This window comes from Lagopus muta, chromosome 21 (genome assembly GCF_023343835.1).
Source record: "Lagopus muta isolate bLagMut1 chromosome 21, bLagMut1 primary, whole genome shotgun sequence".
Lineage (NCBI taxonomy): Eukaryota > Metazoa > Chordata > Aves > Galliformes > Phasianidae > Lagopus > Lagopus muta.
In genome coordinates this window covers 3,779,575-3,802,663 of record NC_064453.1, presented here as the reverse complement: position 1 = coordinate 3,802,663, position 23,089 = coordinate 3,779,575, and the positions used below count along the sequence as shown (strand labels likewise).

Genomic DNA, 23,089 nt, shown 5'->3' with positions numbered 1-23,089 from the left:
TGTTAGAGTTGCAGTAGTATTGCCAGCATCAATTTTATTAAAGAGAAAGGAGGCTATGGGAAATCTGTAGGCCATGTTTGGAACAGAGACTTCAGCTGGGCTCCCCTTGAATTAAATGTTGGCAAAGAAACAAATGTGTGAAATGAGTGAAGGTGATGATTGGGTTTTGGCTGTATTCCAGTGATCCCTGCCTGGCAACGGACTGCAAGTATGCCAATAAATTCCACTTCCACTGTCTCTTTGGGAACTGCAAGTATGTGTGCAAAACCTCTGGCAAAGCAGAATCCCACTGCCTGGACCACATCAACCCCAACAATAATTTGGTGAATGTGCGAGACCAGTTTGCTTACTATTCTCTGCAGTGTCTCTGTCCAAACCAGGTAAGAGTGATTCAGAGTGTCCCATCCTGAGGATGTGTGCAGGAACAAGTAGGCAGTGCAACAGGAACTGAGGCCAAGGGTTTCATTCCTGGTCTGATGACAGATCCGTGGAAGAAGGATCTTAATTACCTGATCTACTGTCGGGTTTCCATTGAACAAGAAATCCCACTGCTTTTTATGTGTGACTTGGGTGGGCAGGGTAGCTCAGATGAGCTCAGAGCTGCAGGATGATATGAAGTGAAACTCTCTGTCTACTGGGGAAACCCGCAAGTTAAGAGAAGTGATGGAATCTTGGCTGGGGTTTGGGATATTTCAGGGTAGAACAGTGCAGTGCAGAATACATGGCAGGGCACAAGTTTGCCTTGTGGCTCATGGAAAATAAAGTGGACGTAATCCAGAGTATCAGCTCACACCTCTCTTCTCTCAGAGGGACAGCATTAGCAGCAGGCAAACGAGAGTGCATTTGTTTCATGTGTGCTTTAAGTAACCCACCTACTTGCTCTCTTCCAGCACTGTGAATTCAGGATGCGAGGGCATTACCACTGCCTGCGTCCTGGCTGCTACTTTGTGACTAACATCACCACCAAGCTGCCCTGGCACGTGAAGAAACATGAGAAGGCGGAGAGGAGGGCAGCCAATGGCTTCAAGTATTTCACCAAGCGAGAAGAATGTGGCAGATTAGGTGAGTTGTCTTCTTGCTCCCTCACCCTTTGCACGTCTTTCCTACGCCCAGGATAAGAATGGAATGAGTTAAAGCATATGAGTTAGACTAATTAAATTACTAAACGAGAAACAGATCAACCAGAAATCAGTTCCTGATCTCCCTGTGTTGAGGCATGAGGATTCCTATTTTCTCAAATAGATCAAAGATCTTATATGACTAGGAGCTGTAGTACAGAGGATTTTATGTACATACACACACACTTGTTTGGAGATACAGGTTCCCCTTTGTTCTTCCTTTTGATTTTAAAGGCCATTTAAAAATACTTATTTTTCTTGTTCTTTGGGGGGAGACTTTGCAGTCTTTGGACCTACTGCTTGTCTTGGGCAGAGTTGAAGGATGCTCTTAGGAGTAAAAGCAGCATATGGGAAATGTCTGTTCTGATGAGACTCTCATGCAGAGTCCTGCTGTATCGACCTCTGGCTGTGGCTGTGCCTGACTCCACGCAGCTTCAGATGACTTTTGTTTTTCTGTTGCTGTTGCCAGGGCTGCATCCTGAAAGCCAAAGGGTAAATAACCTGAGACAGAAGTACAGAGAAGGGCATGCAGTAAACTGCTCCTTTCTCCTGACCCTGTTCTGCACAGCTGTCTGTGAGCAGCAGAGCGAGCGCTGTGCCTTCATGGCAGCCCTGCACCAGCACGCAGCCAAAGGAAACCCTGCCGTGCACACAGCCTCACACCATGGCTTGCCCATTTGCCAACACTATTAGCAGCACTATAGCAGTTATTAAATCTAAGAGCCTCTAGTGTAAAGCTGGTAAAACAAACGTGCAGCAACAGAAAGCAGAACATGTTCCCAGGGAGGTGTCCTCGAGCTGAAGCGCAGCGCTCTGTGCTGGAGGCAGTCCCTAGGGAAAGCTGCAGCTCAGCTCCATCCTCACCTCCCAGGACTCGCTCCGTTGCCTTTTGCCTTACTGTTATCACAAAGCCAATCTTCCTATTGGTCCTGGCTTAAGGCTGAATCATAGTGGGGTTTGGAATAACACGTCTGACCTTCTTGTCCATTCCTCCTGCCCGATGTTGTTCGTTCTTGAGCATTGCAGGGTAACAGCCACAGTAAGCAGAACCAAACAGCAGGAATTTGTACCCAAATGGCAACTTGTTTGTGGTAACTGGGGTAATGAGTGTCAACACTCTCCAGAGCCAGTACTCACCTAGGTCTCATTTACACATGTCACTGGATTCAGCAGTTGCTGTTATTTACTCAACTTTAGGCGTTTCAGGTGATAGAAGGGGTTAGACAAAGCAGGACAGTGATACATGACACCCAGCCTACACGGCTGCCTTGGCAACGGGCGAGCCTTCACCTGCCCTTTGCTGATACCGTTTCAATCCCACCAGCGCTGTTTGTTCTTCATCCTGAAGAACGGGACGTGATGGGGAGGACAAACGAGGTGGGGCTGTGGGGGAGTGGAATACCTAAACAAACACCAACTTGGCTTGCACATAAAACGCTGTCTGTGAGCTAAAGATGGGCTGGGTGATTCAGGAGCTGCTTGGCAGCGAGATGGCTATGGGCTGTGCCTGTGTCAGCAGTGTTTATTTTGGGGTCGGAGGGGTACACGCATCCACTGGGATGTACAAGTGCCTATAGCTTGGGCTTGCCGTGTGTGAAGTGTATGTTTAGCCAGCTCTCTGCTTTGGCCTACGTAGAGACAGGGAGCGTGCTGGATGGGGTAGGTGGATGTGTTTGTGTGGGTGTAGATGAGCATACCAGCATGTAAACGCATGTCTGTTTTGCTGTGCAGCTCTCTGTTGTAGGTTAAGTATGCATACAGCAGGTGCAGAAGCACTGGCCTGCTTGAGGGGCTCTGAAAGTTGGTGAACACACGCATATTAGATCAATAGATTAATATTATATGTTTTTGTGTATGTAAGTATAGGTGTATTTGTGTATACGTACAGAGAGAGTGAAAACTGTATATAGGGATGTAAGTAAAGGCAGTGGGTGTAGACAGAAGAATACAGCTGGGGCTCTGTGCCTGTGTGTGCATAAGGTGATGTACAGGGGATGATGGAGAGCAGGCACAGCCCGACTGTTGATGTTGCAGTAAAAACAGAGCAATAAGCCATTATTTGTCTGCTGCAGAATGCAGCTATTCAGGACAGTCTGTTAACAAGATACACAAACTCCCAGCATACATGGCAGTTTCTGCAAGGAGCAGAATGTGTTATGGGTCCTTTCCAACTTGGGGTATTCTATGATTCTGTGCAGTGTGGTGTACCACAGCTCTATAAATTGTTTAGTGGCCGCCCCTATTACACTGCTCATTTGGAGTGGCAGTAAACACTTCCTAGCTTTTCTGTCTGACCAGGCAGTGTACGCTGTCCTGTCCAGGAGCTGGTGCTTCTAAGAGACTGTTCCCCTGTTCAGAGAGCATAGTTAAAGGGAGAAAAAGAACTTTTCCTTTCAAATCTACTTGTGAGCATATATTTTCAACTGTAAATGTGACAATACAGTCAAATGTCTTGGTTTTGTTCCCTTTGGAAAAGAAAATGCACTGGCTAAGACTGGGGAGTATTGGACACTACTAAACATAATGGTTACTTTATAACAAAACAAAGAGGGATGGGACTGGTCTGCTGCTGGTCCCCTTCTTAAGTGTAACCCTCTTTTTCAGTTGCTGAGCAGGCAAAAAGGAAAACAAAAAACAAGAAACCTGCTATTTTCATTCATGACTGCTCCTGAAGAGCCCATGGCCACTGATAATCTCAATCCAACAGAAATCCCTGTAACAGCAGTCTTGTCCTGGCTCCAGACCATCTTCCTTATGGTCTGTCTTTTTCTTGGTACCTTTCATGTACTACATATGTAGGCTCTGTGTCTGCAGGTTGCAAATACAACCAGGTGAACAGCCACTTCCACTGTATTCGAGAAGGCTGCCAGTTCTCCTTCCTGCTGAAGCACCAAATGACATCCCATGCCAGAAAGCACATGAGAAGGATGCTGGGGAAGAATTTTGATCGTGTTCCTACTCAGGTGAGTCACTGGTCTTGTTTTTTGTTTTTTTTTACATTGTAGGTCTGACTGTAGTGATAGAACTATTGATTACCTGCTGCAGAACTGCATTAATTCCAAGGCACCCATAGCTAAAGTCTTAAGGATACGTGTCTGTACTGAGGAGCACACCTGGGAAGCATGAGTTCACCTAAGCTAGCTTTGGCTGTTTTGACTTCTGTAATATAAGGAGAGATGATAAAGCGTAGACATCAAAGCATTACTTAATCTAAACAGCCTTTCCTTGTGAGTACTACAGAGAAACATTTCAAAGGATAACACTGAAATATTCATATTTACAACTTGCACTCCTTCCCTGCTCTCTTCAGTATACACCAATTGGCTTATTAAAATTGAAGTGCTTAGGATGTGGAAGAATTGAACACACTGGTTAAAGCAAACATTTCCTGTTGCACATAAAGAATTATTTGCTGCTTCTACCTCAGCTGGGAGGAATACCAGTCTCAACATTTCTCTGCTGACTGGGAGTTACGCAGGGCAGTGCAGTCACTTTTATTTCCTAACACAGCTGACAGCAACTGGTTTGTCTGTTGCACAAATAAACTCAAATTGCAGCATTGACCACCTGCTCAGAATGGCAGCAGTCCTGCAACCTCCTCTTTGCTCCTCTTATCCCTGCTTTAACGCCCCCAGACTTAAGAGATGAAACAAGCAAGCTTTATTTAAACCCCTGTGACTGGTCTACCCCTTAGGACATTGTCTGGTATGTGTAAAGCAAAAGGTGCCACCTGTGAAAGCAAGATGGGAACCCCCTTTCGTTCCACAACATGGGGATGAGAGGTCCCTTTTAGTTGTTCTTCCCTGTCACTAAGTTAATTGGTTAATTCCACTAGCTGCTGCTGCTGAAATTGTGTATAGCAAAGCTACATGCTGTATTGCCACTGCCATTCTGTATTTTTATATCCTAACTCCAGTTTTCTCTATTCCTTAGGGCTTAGTAGGCACTTACTGATAAATTTGGTTATGCATTGCTTCTGGTTACCTGTCCAGGTGCAACTATCCAGTGGTGACCAGGTCACAGCAGCTGTATGAGCACAGCAGCACACACTCAGGTCACTGGTTTCTGCCTGTGATCCCATTGCATGTCTCAGCAGGCAGGCACTAGGGCCAGTAGTCGTACTCCCAGTCCCTAAATGCAGCAGGACCTACCACCGTAAGACAGCAATGCCAAGATCAACACCTCCTGTTTCTGAATGCATCAGAATCCGTGCACCAGGATATCATTGCCAAGATTAACACTCCCAGCCTCTGAGCGCATCACAATTCACATACCAGGATACACGTGCCAAGTTTAATGCTCTGAGCTCCCAGTGAAGGAAGATGCATGCTGCTAGCCACAGTGCCATGGGTTTCACTCATGAACATGTTCCATTTATTCCTCATGAGCAGTGGCAGAGAGAAATAAACGTGCCGACAGATGGTTTTGGTCTTGGCATCTTGCTTTTGGTGTGAAAGTCCCCATCCTGCTTTCTTGCTGCAGGTTATTGGCCACACTCCAAGAAATGAAAATCTCCCCCAGGTTGGCAGCATGGCACCCAGCCCAGCCTCATCAGGAACCCCAGCTTCCTTTCAGGGACCCCCGAGCATGATGGACACTGAAACAGATGAGTACATGGATTACACTGGCTGTAGCCCTGGGGGGATCTCTTCTGAATCTTCCAATATGGACCGCAGCTGCTCCAGCACTCCAGTGGGCAATGAAAGTACATCAGCAGGTAAGGTGGGGTGAAATGGATAGTCAGCTACCTACTCTCTTGGGAGACTAACTCATGAAGAGAGGATAAAGGACAACTGCACCTTATAAACGGTGTTTGTTTCATGGTAGTGTCTTGTAACTTAGCTCCCTCCATCATTGAGACAAGAGATGCATCACAAAGTGCACCTCAAGGGTCTGTGAACTAACAGTGCATCTTGCTTTTCCCCTGGACAGAGGTTTTTATCCCATGTTTTGGACTGGATCCAGTTGTATAGTTGCTTTAAAAATAATAATAATAATTAAGAATTGTGGGGCTCTTTCTGTCCCTGGCATTTCCCCAGTTATCTTTTGGGTTTTTTTTGTGCAGTGTGTGAAGTCAGACTTTTTTTTTAATAGTGTTGAGGTACAGAAAGGCTGTACAATAGCAAATATTAGATACAGAAGGGGAAAAAAGACTACCCTGTCTTCAGAAAGCACCACATAACAGCAGCTCACTGGGCTCCCTTTCTCGTGCAAAAACCATTGTGCCACTTTGCAAAGTGTTACACAGAGGAGACTGCCATCATTCTCCTCTTTTTAGAAATAAGTTTCTGCCCTTATTTCCTGCTTGCAAGGATAACAAGCAGCCATCTCCTCCTGCCCCATAGTTATCATGTAGTTGTTACGTAGTTATCTCTTCAGAAGTCTAGTTTCTCTTACGAATTCTGTTATCATCTAGTGTGGATTCAGGGATCTCTCAGCTGTCCTTCCCAGGGTGAGGTGTGTTCTAGATAGTCTGCCTCCCTCAGTTTGCTTTAATCTCACCAACATTCTCCTGCTTTGCATTCCCATAGCACATATATGAAGGTTATAAAATAGCACATTTAACCATATGTTACCATCAGATGAGCACTGCTGCGTTGTGACAGTGGATGCACCATGGCATTAAAGCTCCTCCAGAGAGCTTTGGTGGGACAGTGATTTCTGGCACTCTCTCCAGCACCATCCCAGCAAGTCACATTTCCTAGGAAAAGGCCCCTCACTGCTATGCAGGTAGTGAGGTAGAGCTGAGACAGGGCTCGTGGTTGTTAGTTGGCACGAGCTGGCACCGCAGAAATGTGCAAGGACCAGACAAGCAGGAATTTCTGCTTGAAAGCCTCTGGCTGCTCCTCCATGCCATTAAAGCCACCTCACCTTCTGCAGAGACAACCTTCCTCTTCCTGATGCTGTCAGTTCCTCACCTTCTGTTTCTTCTCTGTTACAGTTCTGTTTCATACATTTGTTAATGTATTTTCCATTTTCATCATACTGCTTCCGCTCTTGGGTTCTCATTTTATTTTTTTCTTTTTTTTTTCTTTTTGTTTGTTTGTTTCTTGTTTTTGTTTTCCTTTTTTTCTGCTTGTTTTTTTCTCTCTCCACGTTCTCCAGGCTGCCTGGTTCCTTCTACTGCCACTGCTGCTGCCGATGATGCTACCCACAATGCACCTCAACCTCAACCTCCACCTCTGCCTCCATCTTTCTCACAAGCCCTGCTTAGGTCTCCCATTCCCACCCTCCCCTATCTTTTCTCTCCATCTTGTCTCTCATACTCTCTGCTCAGTGCCACTCTTGGATCCAGCAGAGGCATTGTCATGCCTGCCGCCAGCACCACTGGGTTTTCGCCCATCATTGCCACTCCAACTCCAGTAAAAAGTGACGTTCCCTTAGTTCAGGATGCAGCAGGTAACACTTTGCTTTCTCTCTTAGTGTCCTTTGCCCATCTCCTTCCCCGCTCACCTTGCCCACATTTTTCTCTGCACCTTTTGAGTCAGTTAAAAAAAAGCCTTTGTCACTCTGTGTCTCACTTAACATTATCCAAGGGCCCTTCATGCCTGCTCCCTTTGTCTGCTGACATGGTAACCACAGCTATGAAGGGCAGCCAAAAAGCAGAGCAGATCACTGTGCAAAATTCAGATACCTGAGAGAATTTTCAAGCCAACTCCAAACTATGAGAGAAATCGAGCAATAACCCATAGTGTAAAAATTCACTTTTCAGCTCTTGATAACAGCAGGATGGCCACAAAGCAGACCTTTGCTCTTGTAGCATTAATGAACTTGGACCTCTGCATTAGAACTTCAAGGCCCCCTAGGCCAGTGCCTACTGGTGTTGTGTACATCTTGGTAGGTCAGTGTCTGACAGGGTACCCAGCTCCAGTAGTTTTATAGCTCCTTTCAGCCTCACTGCTTCCTGTTCACATATAAAACCATAAAATTCAGGGCTGCTTTCCTCAGCACAAGTAACAGAGGGAAGTACAGTCAGTGTCACTTTGATGACATCATCAGGCATCTCAGGCTGTTTCTCACACTCACGGTTTGCAGCTGCTCTTACAGCTGCACACAATACATTTAGAGCTTTAGTTTCAGGCTGCCATGTTTCCCATGTGTGACTAAGATCAGAGGTGGCTCAGGCTGGGGATTCTCATTCTGGCTGGAATGGTTTTTAGGGTGTGTCTCAGCTTTGGCTTCTTTTCCCAACTCCCAGCTCTTTTCTAGTTAATCAAGAGCATATTTGTTTCACACTAAAGAGGATTCTGGCAGCCTATAAATGTCCCAGTCATTCTTCCTGCCAGCTTTAGTGTGTGCATGTGTAGTAACATGCAAATCTGGGGCAAATGGTGGGGAGTAGGGCTGGAGGACCAGCTCTGCTTGGAAGTTCAGAGGTTTTTGTCATGGGATTTGGCTGGAGAAGCATCCACCCCATCCAGAACAGTGTTTTCCAGTGACCAAAATACATGCTAAACTGTATTTTTAACTGATTTGCACGCTACCTACAATATCTTACTTTGTGCTGTTCTTTCCTCTAATCACATATTTTTAAGTTTCTTTTGTTTTTACCTATTGATCTTCATATAGTTTTTTGAAGTGTTTACATTGTTATTAGTTGAAAAGACAAGCTTATGGCATACACTTACTGTTGAGATTTGGTCAGGATTAAATCTGCTGAGGTTTATAATCTCCAGCTGAGCTTTAGGGACTGAATGCTGTCCAATGGCTGATGAGTGTAGCAGGTTATCTTCTTTTTCATACCCTTGTTCTGAAACTTTGCTGTATGAGGAAAACAAAATTGGTTCAGCTGAAGTTTTAAGCACATCTGTTTGGGCTGTTGTAAAAGCTGAGCAAATGCGTCGAGTTTTAAACAAGTCAGATTGCAAATTCTCTTTATTTCCCAGGTATTCTGTCTTCTCTTTACAATGCCTCATCCTGCAGTACTATGTGAAGGCAAACAAGAATAGCATCCATTCTTGGTGGTTTGGCTGTAATTTCTTGTAGGTGGGGGAGGAAGGAGTTGATGTGGATAGCAGGGATTTGTCCAGGTGTGCCTAGGAGCAGAGAAGACTTTACAGTACATTTGCAAGGGAGGGATGCAGAATGATCTGGTCATGGACTCTACTGCTAATAGAAAATAAGCAGTGATAGAAAGCTACTCTTTCACTGGCAGCTGGTTAAACTAGACTTCGTGTGCAGTTCCACCACAGTGATCTCAGCATGCATGCCCCAAACTGGTGCTCTTATTTGCAGTTTGAGCACAAGTGCACGAAACGAATGGATGTGAAAGATCTTTTGCTCTCTGCTCACACAGCAACCTGTATAGCCCGTGTACAACAGGATGCCACTGTATGGGGAGGTCAGGTTGCTGCTACCCTGCCTGTAGACCTGCTCCTTTCAGTATGGTGTATGTTTAACATTTGGAGGCTTCCTTGGATAATTGTCCAAATCCTTTTCATCTAAAGAGTTGTGAGCTAGCAAGGCAGGTATAGCAAAGATAGCATCCATTGCTTTTATACCTGCTTGTCAGCAGGGAGAAAACGATCCCACAGCATTTGAACAAATGACTGTTGCCTCAGTCTCCTGGATGAGGATACGGGCTGCTCTGGATTCTCAGGTTCCATGCACTGCATGTCTCAAATTGTGCCTCTCTTTAAAAGGATGGCAATTTCAGCATGAAGGTGGAGGGCAAAGAAGGAAAAACGTGTGTTTTAATTGCAAGCTATAATTTCCAATTACACTCACAGTTTTGCACCTGGTGTGAAATTCTTCTTGCCTCCAACCTCGTCTGCTGCATGTTGGTCCTAGAGATTTTGATTCTGGAAATAGTAAGCAGAGAAGAAAAAAAAGTTAATAGATATAATGAGGTCGAGTCCTTGATGTCATCTGGATCCTAGGGGACACGAGCACTAGCCAGTTGTGCTGGCCCTGTGAATGAAACTGGAAGATGGATGAGGGCTCTTTATTTACTAGGGGCATCATGTGATTTTTGAGACCCATGGGAAAGCTGTAGAACTGGTATTTTCTCTTGGAGTCCGCTGGCTAGTGGTGATGAGAATTGGCCCCATTGAACATCTGTCCATCTGTCTTTCTAAGTGCACTCATCGTAATATGTAGGCTCATTACAGTGAGGGATGTTGCAGTCTCCTGGCCAAAGTCCATCCTATTTCTATAAATTCCCCCCCTTGCACTTTCAATCACGCATGGGATCTTCCTCCACTTCCTGCCTGCCCTTGGCAGTTGTAGTGTGTTACGGTGTCCTGCTCACAAGGAGCCTGGGTAGGGGAAAGCAGTGTACATCTGCTGGTTTTAAAACACTTAAACTCATTTACTACTTGAACCACAATGAACTGCTGTAAAGCACATCAGCCCTTGGACTGAAAGAAGCCAACTCCTCTGCATTAAAGTTTAGTTTAAGAGGAAAGCAAGACTAGAGATAACTGAGCAGCAGGAGAAACTCTCAGAGTTGCAAAACAGAAAAGGAGCAGCGGTATTTGGATAATATTAAGTTATACAAGAGTGGCAATTGGAGGCGAGGGGGGATGTGCTGAAAATGAAAGGAAGTGATGTGCAGCACCAGTCAGCCAGCAGCCCCAGAGCTGAGGCTTACTGAGAGCCGGGAGATGAGCTGCTGGGGGGGACTGTTGTGGTGTTGCCTGTGCAAATAGAGAACTTGCCAGGACAGTTAGGGGATGAGGAGAGACCTGTCAGCAATAGCACTCTTCACTTTTTCTCCTCAGGGAATACCATCACTATGCCAACTGCCTCGGGGGCCAAAAAGCGTTTCTGGATTATTGAGGACATGTCCCCGTTTGGCAAGCGCCGCAAGACTGCATCCTCACGCAAGATGCTGGATGAAGGGATGATGCTGGAGGGATTTCGGCGCTACGACCTCTACGAGGACTGCAAGGACTCCAGCTGCCAATTCTCTCTCAAGGTTACCCACTACCACTGCACGCGGGAGAATTGTGGCTACAAGTTCTGTGGCCGTACCCACATGTATAAGCACGCCCAGCACCACGACCGCGTTGACAACCTGGTATTGGATGATTTCAAGCGCTTCAAGTCTTCACTGAGTTGCAACTTCCCAGACTGTCAGTTCTCTGGCAATAGCACACACTTCCACTGTCTGCGCTGCGGCTTCCGCTGCACTGACAGCACTAAGGTGACAGCCCACCGTAAGCACCACGGCAAGCAGGATGTCATCAGCGCTGCCGGCTTCTGCCAGTTCAGCTCGAGCGTGGACTGCGAGGTGCCCGACTGCAAGTACAAACTCAAGTGCTCCCACTTCCACTGCACCTACCCTGGCTGCAAACACACGGTGGTGGGCATGTCGCAGATGGACTCGCACAAGCGCAAGCACGAGAAGCAGGAGCGAGGGGAGCTGCCTGCCATCTCTCCTGGCCCCGAAGGCCTCGCCCACTCCGCTCTTGAGTACGACATCCAGAACTCTTCCATCAACCTGGACAGTTCCCTCAACCTCAGCACTGACAACAACAGCAGCTCCCTCTTCTTCCTGCAGAACGCGGCTGGTGTGGGCCTCAATGACTCCCTGGACCTCAGCAAGAAGCAGTCAGAAGTCGCTGAAGGGCCCTCCCCCAGCAGAGCCGGGACCGGCCCTCAGGAGCCGGGGGCAGCGGCGTCAGGCTCTGGTGAGGTGGAGGATGAAGATGACTCTTCCCAAGAGGATGAAGAGGATGACGAGGAGGAGATGAACGAAGAAGAAGAGGATGATGAAGAGGAGGATGACGATGACGACGATGAGGAGGATGACGAAGAGGAAGACCTGAACACGGATTCTGAAGAATCGCTGCCTGACCCTGAGGGCCTGGCCACTAAAGATGATGGGGAACCAGAGGAGGGTGCTTCTTCTTCCACAGACCATGGTGATGCTTCCAGGCCGCAGGACGAGGCAGCTCCTGCCCTTCCTCCAGCCTCAGCTCCTGCTCCGGCTCCCGCTGCTGCCCTAGCCTCTACAGTTGCTCCAGCAGCTTCTCCTTAATCCTAGAGACAACAGCAGCAGTGGTTTGGTTTTGATCTTACAGAATTACTTAGGGGACCCCACATGAGGCAAGAACAAAGATTGGGACGGCAAATGAAATACAAACTCCGTGCCACACACACGAGAGAGAGGAAGGAAGGAAACCTATACTCCACAGGCCCCGTAAGAGAGACAGGTTCGCAGCGGGACTGGTGCTGCATTGCTTCATTCTGCAGATCACAGAACACAGGGGCAGGATGCAGCAGAAAAGTACCCTTTTATATGGACGTGAACCTCGAGGGTACCAGCTGCTTTTCCTTGTCTCCTGAAAGGTGCATGGGGCCTGCGCCCATCTGGGGACCCTTTGTTATGGGTGGGGTTCTGTCCCCCCATTTTTCTTTCTGGGTTTGTTTTTTTTTCCATGTTTTCAGTTGTACGATATTAATAATAATCTCCACTTCTTGGAGGGGGGTGGGTGGGAACAACAGGTAATGAATTGTAGAAATATATATTTGTGTGTGTGTCTCTTCTATATATATAATGTACACACACACACACATATATAATATGCAAGGAATTGGTGTCACAAAGACAACTAGCTCAGTTTTAGCCAGTGGGAAGGAGGGGGGCGAGGGGTGCTCTCTCTCCCCCACCTTTCTCCCTCTCTCTCTCTTCTTTCTCCAGCATTAAATGGATGGCATCAGACAGCAGAGGGTGGGAGTGGGTATTTATTGTCACGCAAATGAGGATGCATTAATGAATGAGCAGGGGTGGGAATGGGACACTCCTCTGTTCTTCCAGATCCTTTTTACTATTAATGATGATAATTTTGAATGCTATTTATATTGTAAAACTTTCTCTGTCTACAGCTGTAAGGCACCTCTCCCCATCCCTGCTGTTCCGCCTGTAGGGATTGAGCTGAAGTAACTCGGGAAGGGCGCAGCGGGCAGTTAAAGGGTTTGTCACACTGGAGGGCTGGGCTTCAACTCCCATCCAGTTCCATCTCATCCCAACCCCAGGTGCTTTCCCTCTGTTGAGGGTGAGGCTTTTTTGTGGTGCTTCAGTTTCCCCATCTCAGGAGGACTCGGTAGAGTCAGGAGGTTGTGAGCTGACACACTGTGCCACGGTGCAGCACAAGGAGCACTGTGCTCGCAGCAGAGCATCCCAGCCGTTAACGCAGCCTTGAAAATACTGCTTGCTCTCTGCCCCACGCAGTCCCACGATGACAGGTATGATGTCCCCGCCCCAGGCCCTCCTCCCCTGCCTTTCACTGGAGAGGGGCAAGGCTTTCTGCACGGACTAAAATGTAGCTCTGGTGACTTCCAGAAGAGGGTGAAGGCACCACTGAAGAGGGAGAAGGCAGACAGGCATTCAGGATCCCATGTGGGATGTCCCACTTCTTTGCTCAGCACTGGGTGGGGACCATTCTGCAGCACCCACAAAGCTATTTGCCTAGCCTTGGTTCTTGCAGCCACAAAACGTGAGGCTGTCGCAAGCTACACAGCACAGACAGATGGGGGGAGATGCCAGCAGAGGCCAGGATGCAGTCCAGCTAAAAAATGATGCGTTTCTGTGCCCATACTGATACATTTTCCTGAGTAGGGCTGATAGTTCAGGCATTGCATGAGTAAATGGGATTAATAAGCTGGGACCTGCCGCCTGCAGAAGCTTGGGCTTTCCCTGGTCACAGGTTCATCTTCTCCCTGCTCTCTTTTCCTAGCCCAGGCTGGGAACACACACTACAGGAGACTGCCCAGGACTCGGGCAGGTGAGGTTGTAGCTGTCTGACCCCAAATCCTCACCAGAGTATGAGAAAGAGGGCTTCTCTGCATCCACACAGCTCCAGAAGGACCAGCCGTACAGACTCGTTCTGGTCATAGCTCTTTCAGTGCCAGTCTGTAAGTACACCAGCCTAGCGAAAGGTTCCTCATGTCTGAGCTGAGCCCCTTTTTCTCTTCAAGCCTGGTTGGTTTTTTTTTCCTTACATGCAGCCCCTCCTCAAGCACTTCAGCTCCAAGGGATCCCCACAATTTGTTTCTACCCTGAGCAGATAAAGGCCTCAAGGAGTTGAGATTGCTTTTTTTTTTTAATTATATCCCTTAGGAACTGGTGTCGATCAGGTCTGATTTATAAACAAGCAGCACGGCTGTGTACATGTGGGGACAGAATGTTCGCATGATGCTTCAAAAGGAAAGGCAAAAAAAAAATTAAGAAGTTGTACAGTATTTTTTTTTTCTGTAAAGGTTATTACTATATATAGAACAAAAGAGAAACAACCAATGCCAGGGGGACGAGGGGGGTCACCTGCCTTCTTAAAGCCCTTAGATACGGTTAATTGTGTGCAATTTTTTTTTTCTTTTTTTTTTTTTTTTTTTTTCAATGTAGTGTTTGTTTGTAGGGGGTGGCAGGGGAGGGGGGCCTGAACTCTGTGGTTTGAGGCTGACTTCACACTCCTAGCACTGACCGGAGCTGCACGATTCCGAATTTTTAACTTGAATTTTGTAGAGATGAAACAAATGAAAACAAATGAAATATTGTTATTACTAGTTTGTAGTTTATTTAATACTTTGGAGTTCTTTTCCTCTATCAGTTATTTTGTGTGGCTTTTATTTTTACAGGGTTTCATTCTTTTGTTTGTTTTTGTTTTGTTTGGTATATCCCCTGCCCTCTGCTGTGTATTTTCTAGCACACGTAACGAAGCTCCCGTTTCTGGGGCTGAGTGTGGGAACAGAGACCTGGAATTTCTAGAAGTGAGATGGGGCAAAGACCTTTGCTTTAATGGCATTTGCTGCAGGTTCTGTAATTGTCCCTTTTTCCCCTATTCAGCCACTCACATCGTATGGTGATGGGCTGCAGGAGGCCCCTCAGCTGTAGCACAGGCCCCATCTTGCACACCAGACGTTTTCACTTGGCACCCAATGGACATAACTGACTTCTGCGGGGTCAGCGTGGAGCCCCTGCCCTCACACCCCATCCTCTGAGCACAGCCAGCAGGGCTGCTCAAGCAGCAAGGCAGGCACTCCCTGGGGCGCCTCAGTACCACTGGGGACAGAGGAGCCTTGCCTGCTGCTACACGCAGCGTCTGTGCCTCTACCCCAGCCCATCCCACCAAGCTGCACTACTGAACCACCACAAGGCAGTAGGAGAAGGCCGAGGCACAGAGGAGAGGGGAAGCTGCACTCAGCAGCTCTTTGCTGGGCCCTGTGCTGCTGCAGAGCTGTTCCACACCTCCTTCCATGCGGCTCAGTGTGCCCGAGGGGCCCATGTTTATCTATGCACACCACCTTCCCCCTCCAGGCACCTGACTTCTCCCCAGTGTCTCGGCCTTTCTCCCCATCCTCCAGGAGCTGGCACAGGGAATGCAGGTCCTTTCCCAAGAGGCTGACCTGTGCCCCATGGCCCTGCCTGGTGCGTGCTGCCCTGCCTTCCCCCAGCCCTGTACCTGCAAAGCTCTCACTGCATCCATCAGCAACAAGTCTAGAAAGTTAAGCCCGTCTTTTTCTGCCGTGCTCAGGCTTTAATTCAGCAAAACTCTTAAGCATTGTGAGCTGGAGCAGATTGAAGCCCACGCTTAAGTGCTTTTCTGAACAAAGGCCCCAGCAGCACAGAGGTGCCCTTTGCAGAGGGGTGGTTCTTCGCTTCATGCGATCGCATCGGCAGAACCATTGCCACGATGCTGTAAGTGCTCACAGAATGACCAGAGAGAGAGCAAACTGTGTGAGGAGGGGGAAAGAGAGAGGAAATGGAACTGTTCTGTCCAAAACAAAACGAAAAACAAACAAAATAATCCTTGGGATGGACCCTCCTGATTCTGCTACCATTCACTGCTGAGGAGCAAAAAACGAAATCAAAACTATTGACTAGACGGTTCTTTCTAGCCACAAACTCAACTGGATTAAAGTCTGCGTGGAAGGAATTTTGTAAAGAAAAAAAAAAAAAAAAAAAAGAAAAACTTTTTTTCCAATGTAGCAAAAAAAAAAAAAGAAAAAAAAAATTCATAAAACTATAAAGAAAAAAGACAAAAAAAGACAAAGAGGGAGAATTCTAGCCTTTTGTAATATCCATATTGCACACTAGGACTATAAGCCATTGCTAGCTCATTTTGAATTTTAAATGTGTAATTTTTTTTTGTTTTGTTGTTGTTTTATTTTTTTCTTTCTGTGGGGGAGGGGGGAAATAAATGCTTGAACCACCAATGCTCTTTTTAATGTTTTATAAATATGTATGTGTATATATATAAATATAAAAATAATATGTATGCACATATATATGTGTGTGTGTATATATCTATATGTATATACATATATATAGATATATAGATATATATATAGGTTTTGAGACAAAAATGCAGAAAGTGAAAAAAAAAAAACCACCCTAAACAGGACGGTGTGCTCTGATTTACTTGAATCTGGTCTCTTCAGCACCTGCGTTATTAAGAACTGAATATTTTTCCACTTGAATTTAGTGCTATTAGAAATTTAATATATGTGTTTTATTTATTTGATTTTTTTTTTTTTTTTTTTTTTTTTTTTGCATGACTGATGCAAGGTTTGACATTTTCACTCAATAAAAACTGGAAAAAAAAAACAACCAAAGTTTCAAGTGATGGAGTTGTCTTCTTGACTGAGGAGGTGTTTTATTTTTTGGACAGCTGACACATCTCAGAGCAGTTCGGGTCTTCTAAAGCACAGCAGCCCTGGTGATGCCCCCACACCCCCTTAACAGCCACTTTTAGCACCAGCACTGCAGTGATAAGTGCAAAAAGAACAGAGTTCTCTTTTTATGGACTCTGGCCTCGAACTTTTTAAGCAGCCTTGCTGCAGTTCCATTTGAAACGTTCACCAGGGCAGTGATGGAGGCAATCAGTCACAGCATCACAGAATGGCCTGGGTTGAAAAGGAGCACAATGATCATCCAGTTCCAACCCCCTGCTGTGTGCAGGTCACCAACCAGCAGCCCAGGCTGCCCAGAGCCACATCCAGCCTGGCCTTGAATGCCTGCAGGGATGGGGCATCCACAGCCTCCTTGGGCAACCTGTTCCAGTGCCTCACCACCCTCTGGGGGAAAAACTTCCTCCTAATATCCAACCTAAACCTCCCCCGTCTCAGTTTAAAACCATTCCCCCCTCTTCCATCACTATCCACCCTCACTCCCCCTCCTGTTTTTACGCTCCCTTCAAGAACTGGAAGGCCACAATGAGGTCTCCCTGGAGGCTTCTCTTCTCCACACCAAACAATCCCAGTTCCCTCAAACTCTCCCCATAGCAGGAAATAGGCGATGCTTATGCCTCTGTGATTTGCTGATGGGGGATGTGAATTAGAGATGCAGCCGCTTGCGTTCTGACTTTTCCCTTCCCACCTCAGTCTGCAAACTGGGACCCAAGGTAGCACCATGCTTGTGGCACACACAGGAAACCTTACAGTGGCATCCAAAGCCCTCTAAATTTAGAGCTGTGTGATTATCACCCTATCAAAAGAGAATCAAGGGCCATCCTGTCTGCATGGAAGGCGTGGGACCAGTCATCTCACTGACAAGAACCAAAATGCAATGCTGAAGCCAGATATCGTGATGGAACTTCACAAGGCTACACAAAACTGTACACTACACATCCAAGATCTAAAAGGAAGCATTCCTTACCTGGCCCCTCTGTAGCTTCCTCCTGCTGCTGTCCCTTGCACGTGCCACGTGTTGGCAGAGAGAAGCGACTGCCGTTGAGGATGAGAAAGTCCTTTTCAGGGCAGATTTTGTCCTTTTCAGGGCAGATTTTGTCCTTCCATCCACACTGCCACAGCACTGCCTTGGAGCAGCCGAGCCAGCAGTCGTGAGTGCCAGCTGCAAAGGAACAACAGGTAAGATAAACCCTGGGTGCTCAGTGCAGTTTGTTCCCACCGTTCTACCTGAACAAACGCCAGGCCTGGGCGCTTCCTCACCAGCTCTGGAAACAGGCTTTCCCCACCTGCTCTATGAGGCAGATAGGCACGGGCAGCAGGTGCCAATTGACAAGGAGCTGAACAAGCTGTTTTGAGGAGGCAAGGAGCAGTGGCAAAGTTCTCGTTTTACCCAAAGAAAGCAAAGCAAACTCCTCCTGCTTTGCTCTTCCCCACAATGAAAGCAGCTGGGTGTCTGAGCCTGCTGCCCTCTGCCACCGGTCAGAGAACCCAGGAGCAGCACAGCAGAGCCTGCTGAGCCCCATGCACTGCCAGGAGCTGCCTCCTTATTAGCAGAGAGGATTAGACTGCTCTCTCTTTCAAAGCCCCCTGGTTGCTCTGCTGCAGCTCCCAGCCATCCTGTTTTCAGATGTCATTATCTGAACATGCTCCTAATCCGACCTCAGAGCAGAGGTTTGCTCTCTCTGGAGCTCTGCCCACAGCGCAGGGGATTTTTACATCACAGTCTATCTGAGGGGACATGACACGACTTACAGCTTGGAAGCTCCTGCTGGAACTTGCCTGCTCTCTGCAGAACTCTCACTGCACTTCATAAAAGAATGGCTAAAATCGAGGGAGAGGCAGCGAGTTGAACAAATCCAAGCCTCACTACTGCATCCCTTCCAAGGCCTCGCGATGGGTGATGCTGCAGCTCTGCATCCACTGCACTCAGAGCCTCCGGGAGGGAGGGCAGCAGACACCCAGCAAGGCATCTTGCTTTAAGGTCTGGACAACAATTGGGCACTGTTGCTGCTATTGTACACTGATTACATCAAGCCAATCCCTGTAACAGCATTTTTTGAGCACAGAACCCCACAGTTAACATGTATTCACAAAACTACGCTGCCTGTTTTACAGAGGCACAGGACATTGGCTTTTCAGCACATGGCAAGCAATAAGCAGCATCCACCAGCACAGGCACCCTCAGCAGGAATATCCCTCAGCACCAGCCCAGCCCAAATAGAGCCCTGCTTTCCCTTTCCATATGATTCATAAGACTTAAAACCAAAACAGGCAGCAAAAGTTCAACTACCTCAAACAAAGAAGCATTCCAAGTATTCTAGGACACAGAATGGGAGACCAGATGGTTCTGCTGCTGCTTCCCATCATCCTGTTTTTCAGATGTCATTAAACAAACCAGCCTTAGCACAGAGACCTGTCCTTGCTGAGCCACATGGGCCAATGCAGACAGAAATAAAGGCAACAGACTATCAGTGCTGGCCTGCAGTAGGGGTAATGGCCATCCTGGTGGCTCTGAAAGATGATCATCACAATTTGTCTAAGTACTTCTTACAGAGCCTAGCATGGATATTTATGTGGGTTACTAGGAAAACAGCACTTCGGGTTACACCTCTCCTTCTGTCCAGACCAACAAGGAATGGTTTCCATACTGCAGCAGGCACTCACTCCATTTGCAGCAATCTTTCTTACAAACTCATCAGCTCCAGACTGCGCTCCTCTTTAGCAGGCAGCCATCCCACAGGAGCTGTGAGCACAGGATGCCCAGCAGTCACCAGCAGGTGTGCAGAGCCACGAGTGCCACAGAAACTCCTCACAGCTTGCTCAGATGAGCACCAAGTGTGGAAAAGCAGGCCTGGCTGGGAGGATGGTTACTCTGGTAGCACAATGCCTCCTACACCCAGGCAGAAGGAAATTCTGAGTTCTGACGCTTACTGGTAGAGGAAAGGCAGCTGTTATGACGCACAACACATACTGGGCATAACTCAGAGCTTGCAAGGACTGAGGCTCAGCACCGGCTTCACACAGCATGCCGACTTCAAGAAAGGACAGGAGACTTGCTGGGGAAATAGGTCTGTTAAATAAGCCCATCTCCATACCTCTAGAGAATGAAATTTGGAATGGAATGGGATTTCAGCGTAGATGAGCAGCAGTCAGGGTCCCTGGCTATGAGTCTGCATTGGACATAATAACACATTCGAGGCCAGGCTGGATGTGGCTCCGGGCAGCCTGGTCTGGTGGCTGGCAACCCTGCACATAGCAGGGGGGTTGGAACTGGACGATCATTACGGTCTTTTTCAACCCAGGCCATTCTATGATTCTATAAATACAAAGCACAAACCCTTCCATAAAGTAAGCATTGGCACCAACAGCCCTGCTGCACAGTGCACACAGACCGCTCACAGCCCAGCTGAGTTCCACACACACTTCTGGGCTGGTGCAGTCAGGCACACTGCTTTACAAACACACAGTGCCATCCTGCAAGATCACTGCAAGGCCTTTCACAGAGGGAGCTCTGGAGGAAAGGGGAAGGAGAGAAGCTAAGCAGATCCCCCTCTTTCCCACTTGCATTCCATTGAAGACTGAAGCTGCTGCAACTTGACAGTAAAATCTCATTTCATTTCAATTGGAACATGAACTTTTAAGACCTCTCTGAAAGTCAACGAGCAGCTCGTACCCATCGCAAACAAAAAAGCATGCAGATCACCAAGAACTTTGGAGTTTCACATACGCACAAATAAAAGACTCCTGTCTCTCTCTCTACAAATCAGTGATAAACTTAAGTTTAATTTGAACAAATTGGGAAAGAGTGAGAGCACTCATGACTATGTGTATGCATTCTTGTACATGCCTATTTTCTGCAGGTTTGCATAGTACTCAAGAGGGGACAAGGGAAGCCCCTAGTCTGGGTGACAGCACACACCAACACGTGAAGGACCTGCAGAGCTGATGTTTATTGTGCCCGGTACAGTCATAAGCTGTGGGTATGCAATGCACTTCCAGAGTTTTTCCATGACCTTGCAAGATTTTTGTTTACTTTCTCTTTTGTCTCACTTATTGTGGGGAGAGAAAACAACAGGAGGGAGGATAAGGCAAGGTGGCAAGGTGGAGCTCGCTGGGCTCCTCACCTGGGTGCTCTGCAGATGGGAGCAGGGCTGTGTCCCCAGGCTGCAGCGTGCTCTGCCACCTCTGCTCCTCCTGTCCCCAAAGTGCCCCAGCCCCATCCTGGCTGAGGGGGTGGCCCATGGAGGCAGCTTCCCTCCTTCCTTTTGCTCTTTTTTGGCAGGGAAACTTTTAAACAAACAAATGAAGAAACACTGAGGATTTAAGTAAACAGACCAAGATTTATCTGACAGGCAGACTAAGGAGCCCGGCCTGCCCTCTTCCCTTCCCACAGGGCAGGGTTCTGTCTCGTGCTCCTGGTACCAACAGCCCTGAGCCCCTCTGTCGCCCACAGTCCTGTGCCCACTGCCTGCCTCCATCTCACCCTGAACCTGTGTCTGCTGCTGGGAAGGGCTGCTATCACCGTACAGCAAGGAACAAACGAAGCCATAGCAGCAGACAGGCAGGCACACAGAGATGAAACCTGCTGTTCATGCTGTACCAGGGCAGGAAGCACCAAACCATGCATCTGCATTGGAGGACGGCAGCAGTTTAACACACAGCCTTCTGTGCATGCACGCATCAGTTTGAAATGCTTTAAATGAAGCAAACTTGTTCAGAGGGATGGAGGAACATCCACACAACTTTAATTAAGTCAGTTACTTAGCTAGCTTATCAAAGTGAATGGATAAAGTTGGAAGCAGTCTGTGTCTGAAGTGTAGAGAGCAAAGGGGAAAAGCATGGGGCAAGAGGAGACAGGCAGGCATGGCAGCAGGCTGGAACCAGCAGCAGGAGGGCTGACAAACCAGACACACCAGGCAGATAAAGTGACTGAGAGATGGACAAGCAGGCTGGCAAAGGGAAAAATAGGCAACAAAGAAGCCAGTCGTAGTCCTGGATGCTCTGAATCAATCCTAACCAACCAGTCACCTCCTCACTCAGGAGGAACTGTCCTAGAGAAATGCAAGTGTTTAATCTAAAACAGAAAAACAGTGCAACCTCAACTGCCCCTCCACTCCTTGGGCATGTTCTTGCAGCTCACATCATAAAAGATCTCTCATAACTCGCACAAAAACAGAAGAGAAAAACCTGAAGGGTTAAATCCTTTAGTAGATGCAGAAAAGAGGGGCACACTGAGATGCTCCATGCTGCAAGTAACCCCTGAGCAGTCCTTGCAAAGCATCTGGGGAGATTTTTAGTCTGAAAGACACTTTACAAAAATAAATTATAATTGAGTTTAATAATCTTCCCCTTTCCAGAAAGGGCCTGACAGATGCTGCCTAGTGCTCACTTCTGCCCCATTTCAAATATTTTTACCTTATTAGGATGAAATATATTATTTTTCTAATGAAAGGGTTTTTTTTTTTTTTTCCAAAGAGCCGGTTTTCCTTTCGTCCAGCTGGTGCCTTTATTAGGTTAGTGCTTGCTCCCTTTTGAGGATGGGATTGTTTTTTTCCCTGAGCTGGGAGAGACCATGCCAGCCCCTGGATCCACAAGTGTGCAGCTCAGAGCCTCCAGTGCTCAGCAAGAGGAGGACCTGGACTCTCCCTGTATCCTTCCTGCTCCCCATGAATTCAATTAGGTACACTTCCACTATTTTATTTACTATTTTTTTTTCTGACAGCACAGGCAGTGGTAAGATCCAGACTTCCATCAATACAACAGATGGACGCAGCTCAAAAGGTGCCTTCAGAGCCTGACTCCTGAGGAAGCGTAATGATCTGGGAGATGTGAGGATGAAAGAGAAAATTAAGAAAGCTGGACATTCTCTCCTGTGCCCTCAGGTAAATAATTTCCTCCTTTTCACCTCCCAGCATTGCTTTATTTATGTTCTCAGCTCCTGGAGGCCAAGCTCCTTACAAGGTGTGCACTTGCAGTGGGGCAGAGCTCAAAGCCCAGACTGGAAGGCACTTAGCTCAAGCTTGGTATCAGGTTTTGGCATGCTGGGTCACCACCACATACAATTGGTGCTGTACACGAGGCTCCACCACACAGAAGGACCTTCCAAATCTTGACTTCAGTACAGCAGGGCTGCAACAAAAAGCTACCTGGCCTTGCTATCCAGCCCAGGTTTCTTCAGGTATCACACAGCCCTACCAAAGCCAAGGCAAAAGCAGCCTCTATTTCTGTAGCAAGCATTGCAAACAAGCAGCTAAGCAGACTGTTTTTTCCCTCAGCCCTACTCCAGGCAGCATCACAGCTTTCCCTCCTGCCCTGCTGCCACCTTGCAGTAAACCTCA

The 23,089-nt window shown here is 47.4% G+C and overlaps 1 protein-coding gene across 7 annotated transcripts in view; it reads left to right on the top strand.

Annotated features, from left to right (window-relative positions):
- CASZ1 (castor zinc finger 1) overlaps positions 1-16,047 on the top strand; it is a 152,372-nt gene extending 136,325 nt beyond the window's left edge. For 5 of the 7 annotated variants that reach the window (XM_048967503.1, XM_048967504.1, XM_048967505.1 and 2 more), the window contains 6 exons: positions 182-380; positions 891-1,062; positions 3,933-4,081; positions 5,601-5,835; positions 7,224-7,517; positions 10,841-16,047. In XM_048967503.1, coding sequence (XP_048823460.1) covers positions 182-380; positions 891-1,062; positions 3,933-4,081; positions 5,601-5,835; positions 7,224-7,517; positions 10,841-12,102 — 2,311 coding nt within the window. In that variant the 3' untranslated portion in view covers positions 12,103-16,047. The remainder of the gene's footprint in view (positions 1-181; positions 381-890; positions 1,063-3,932; positions 4,082-5,600; positions 5,836-7,223; positions 7,518-10,840) is intronic. The other 2 variants (XM_048967502.1, XM_048967507.1) reach the window with 2 other exon arrangements.
- Positions 16,048-23,089: the final 7,042 nt, after the last annotated feature.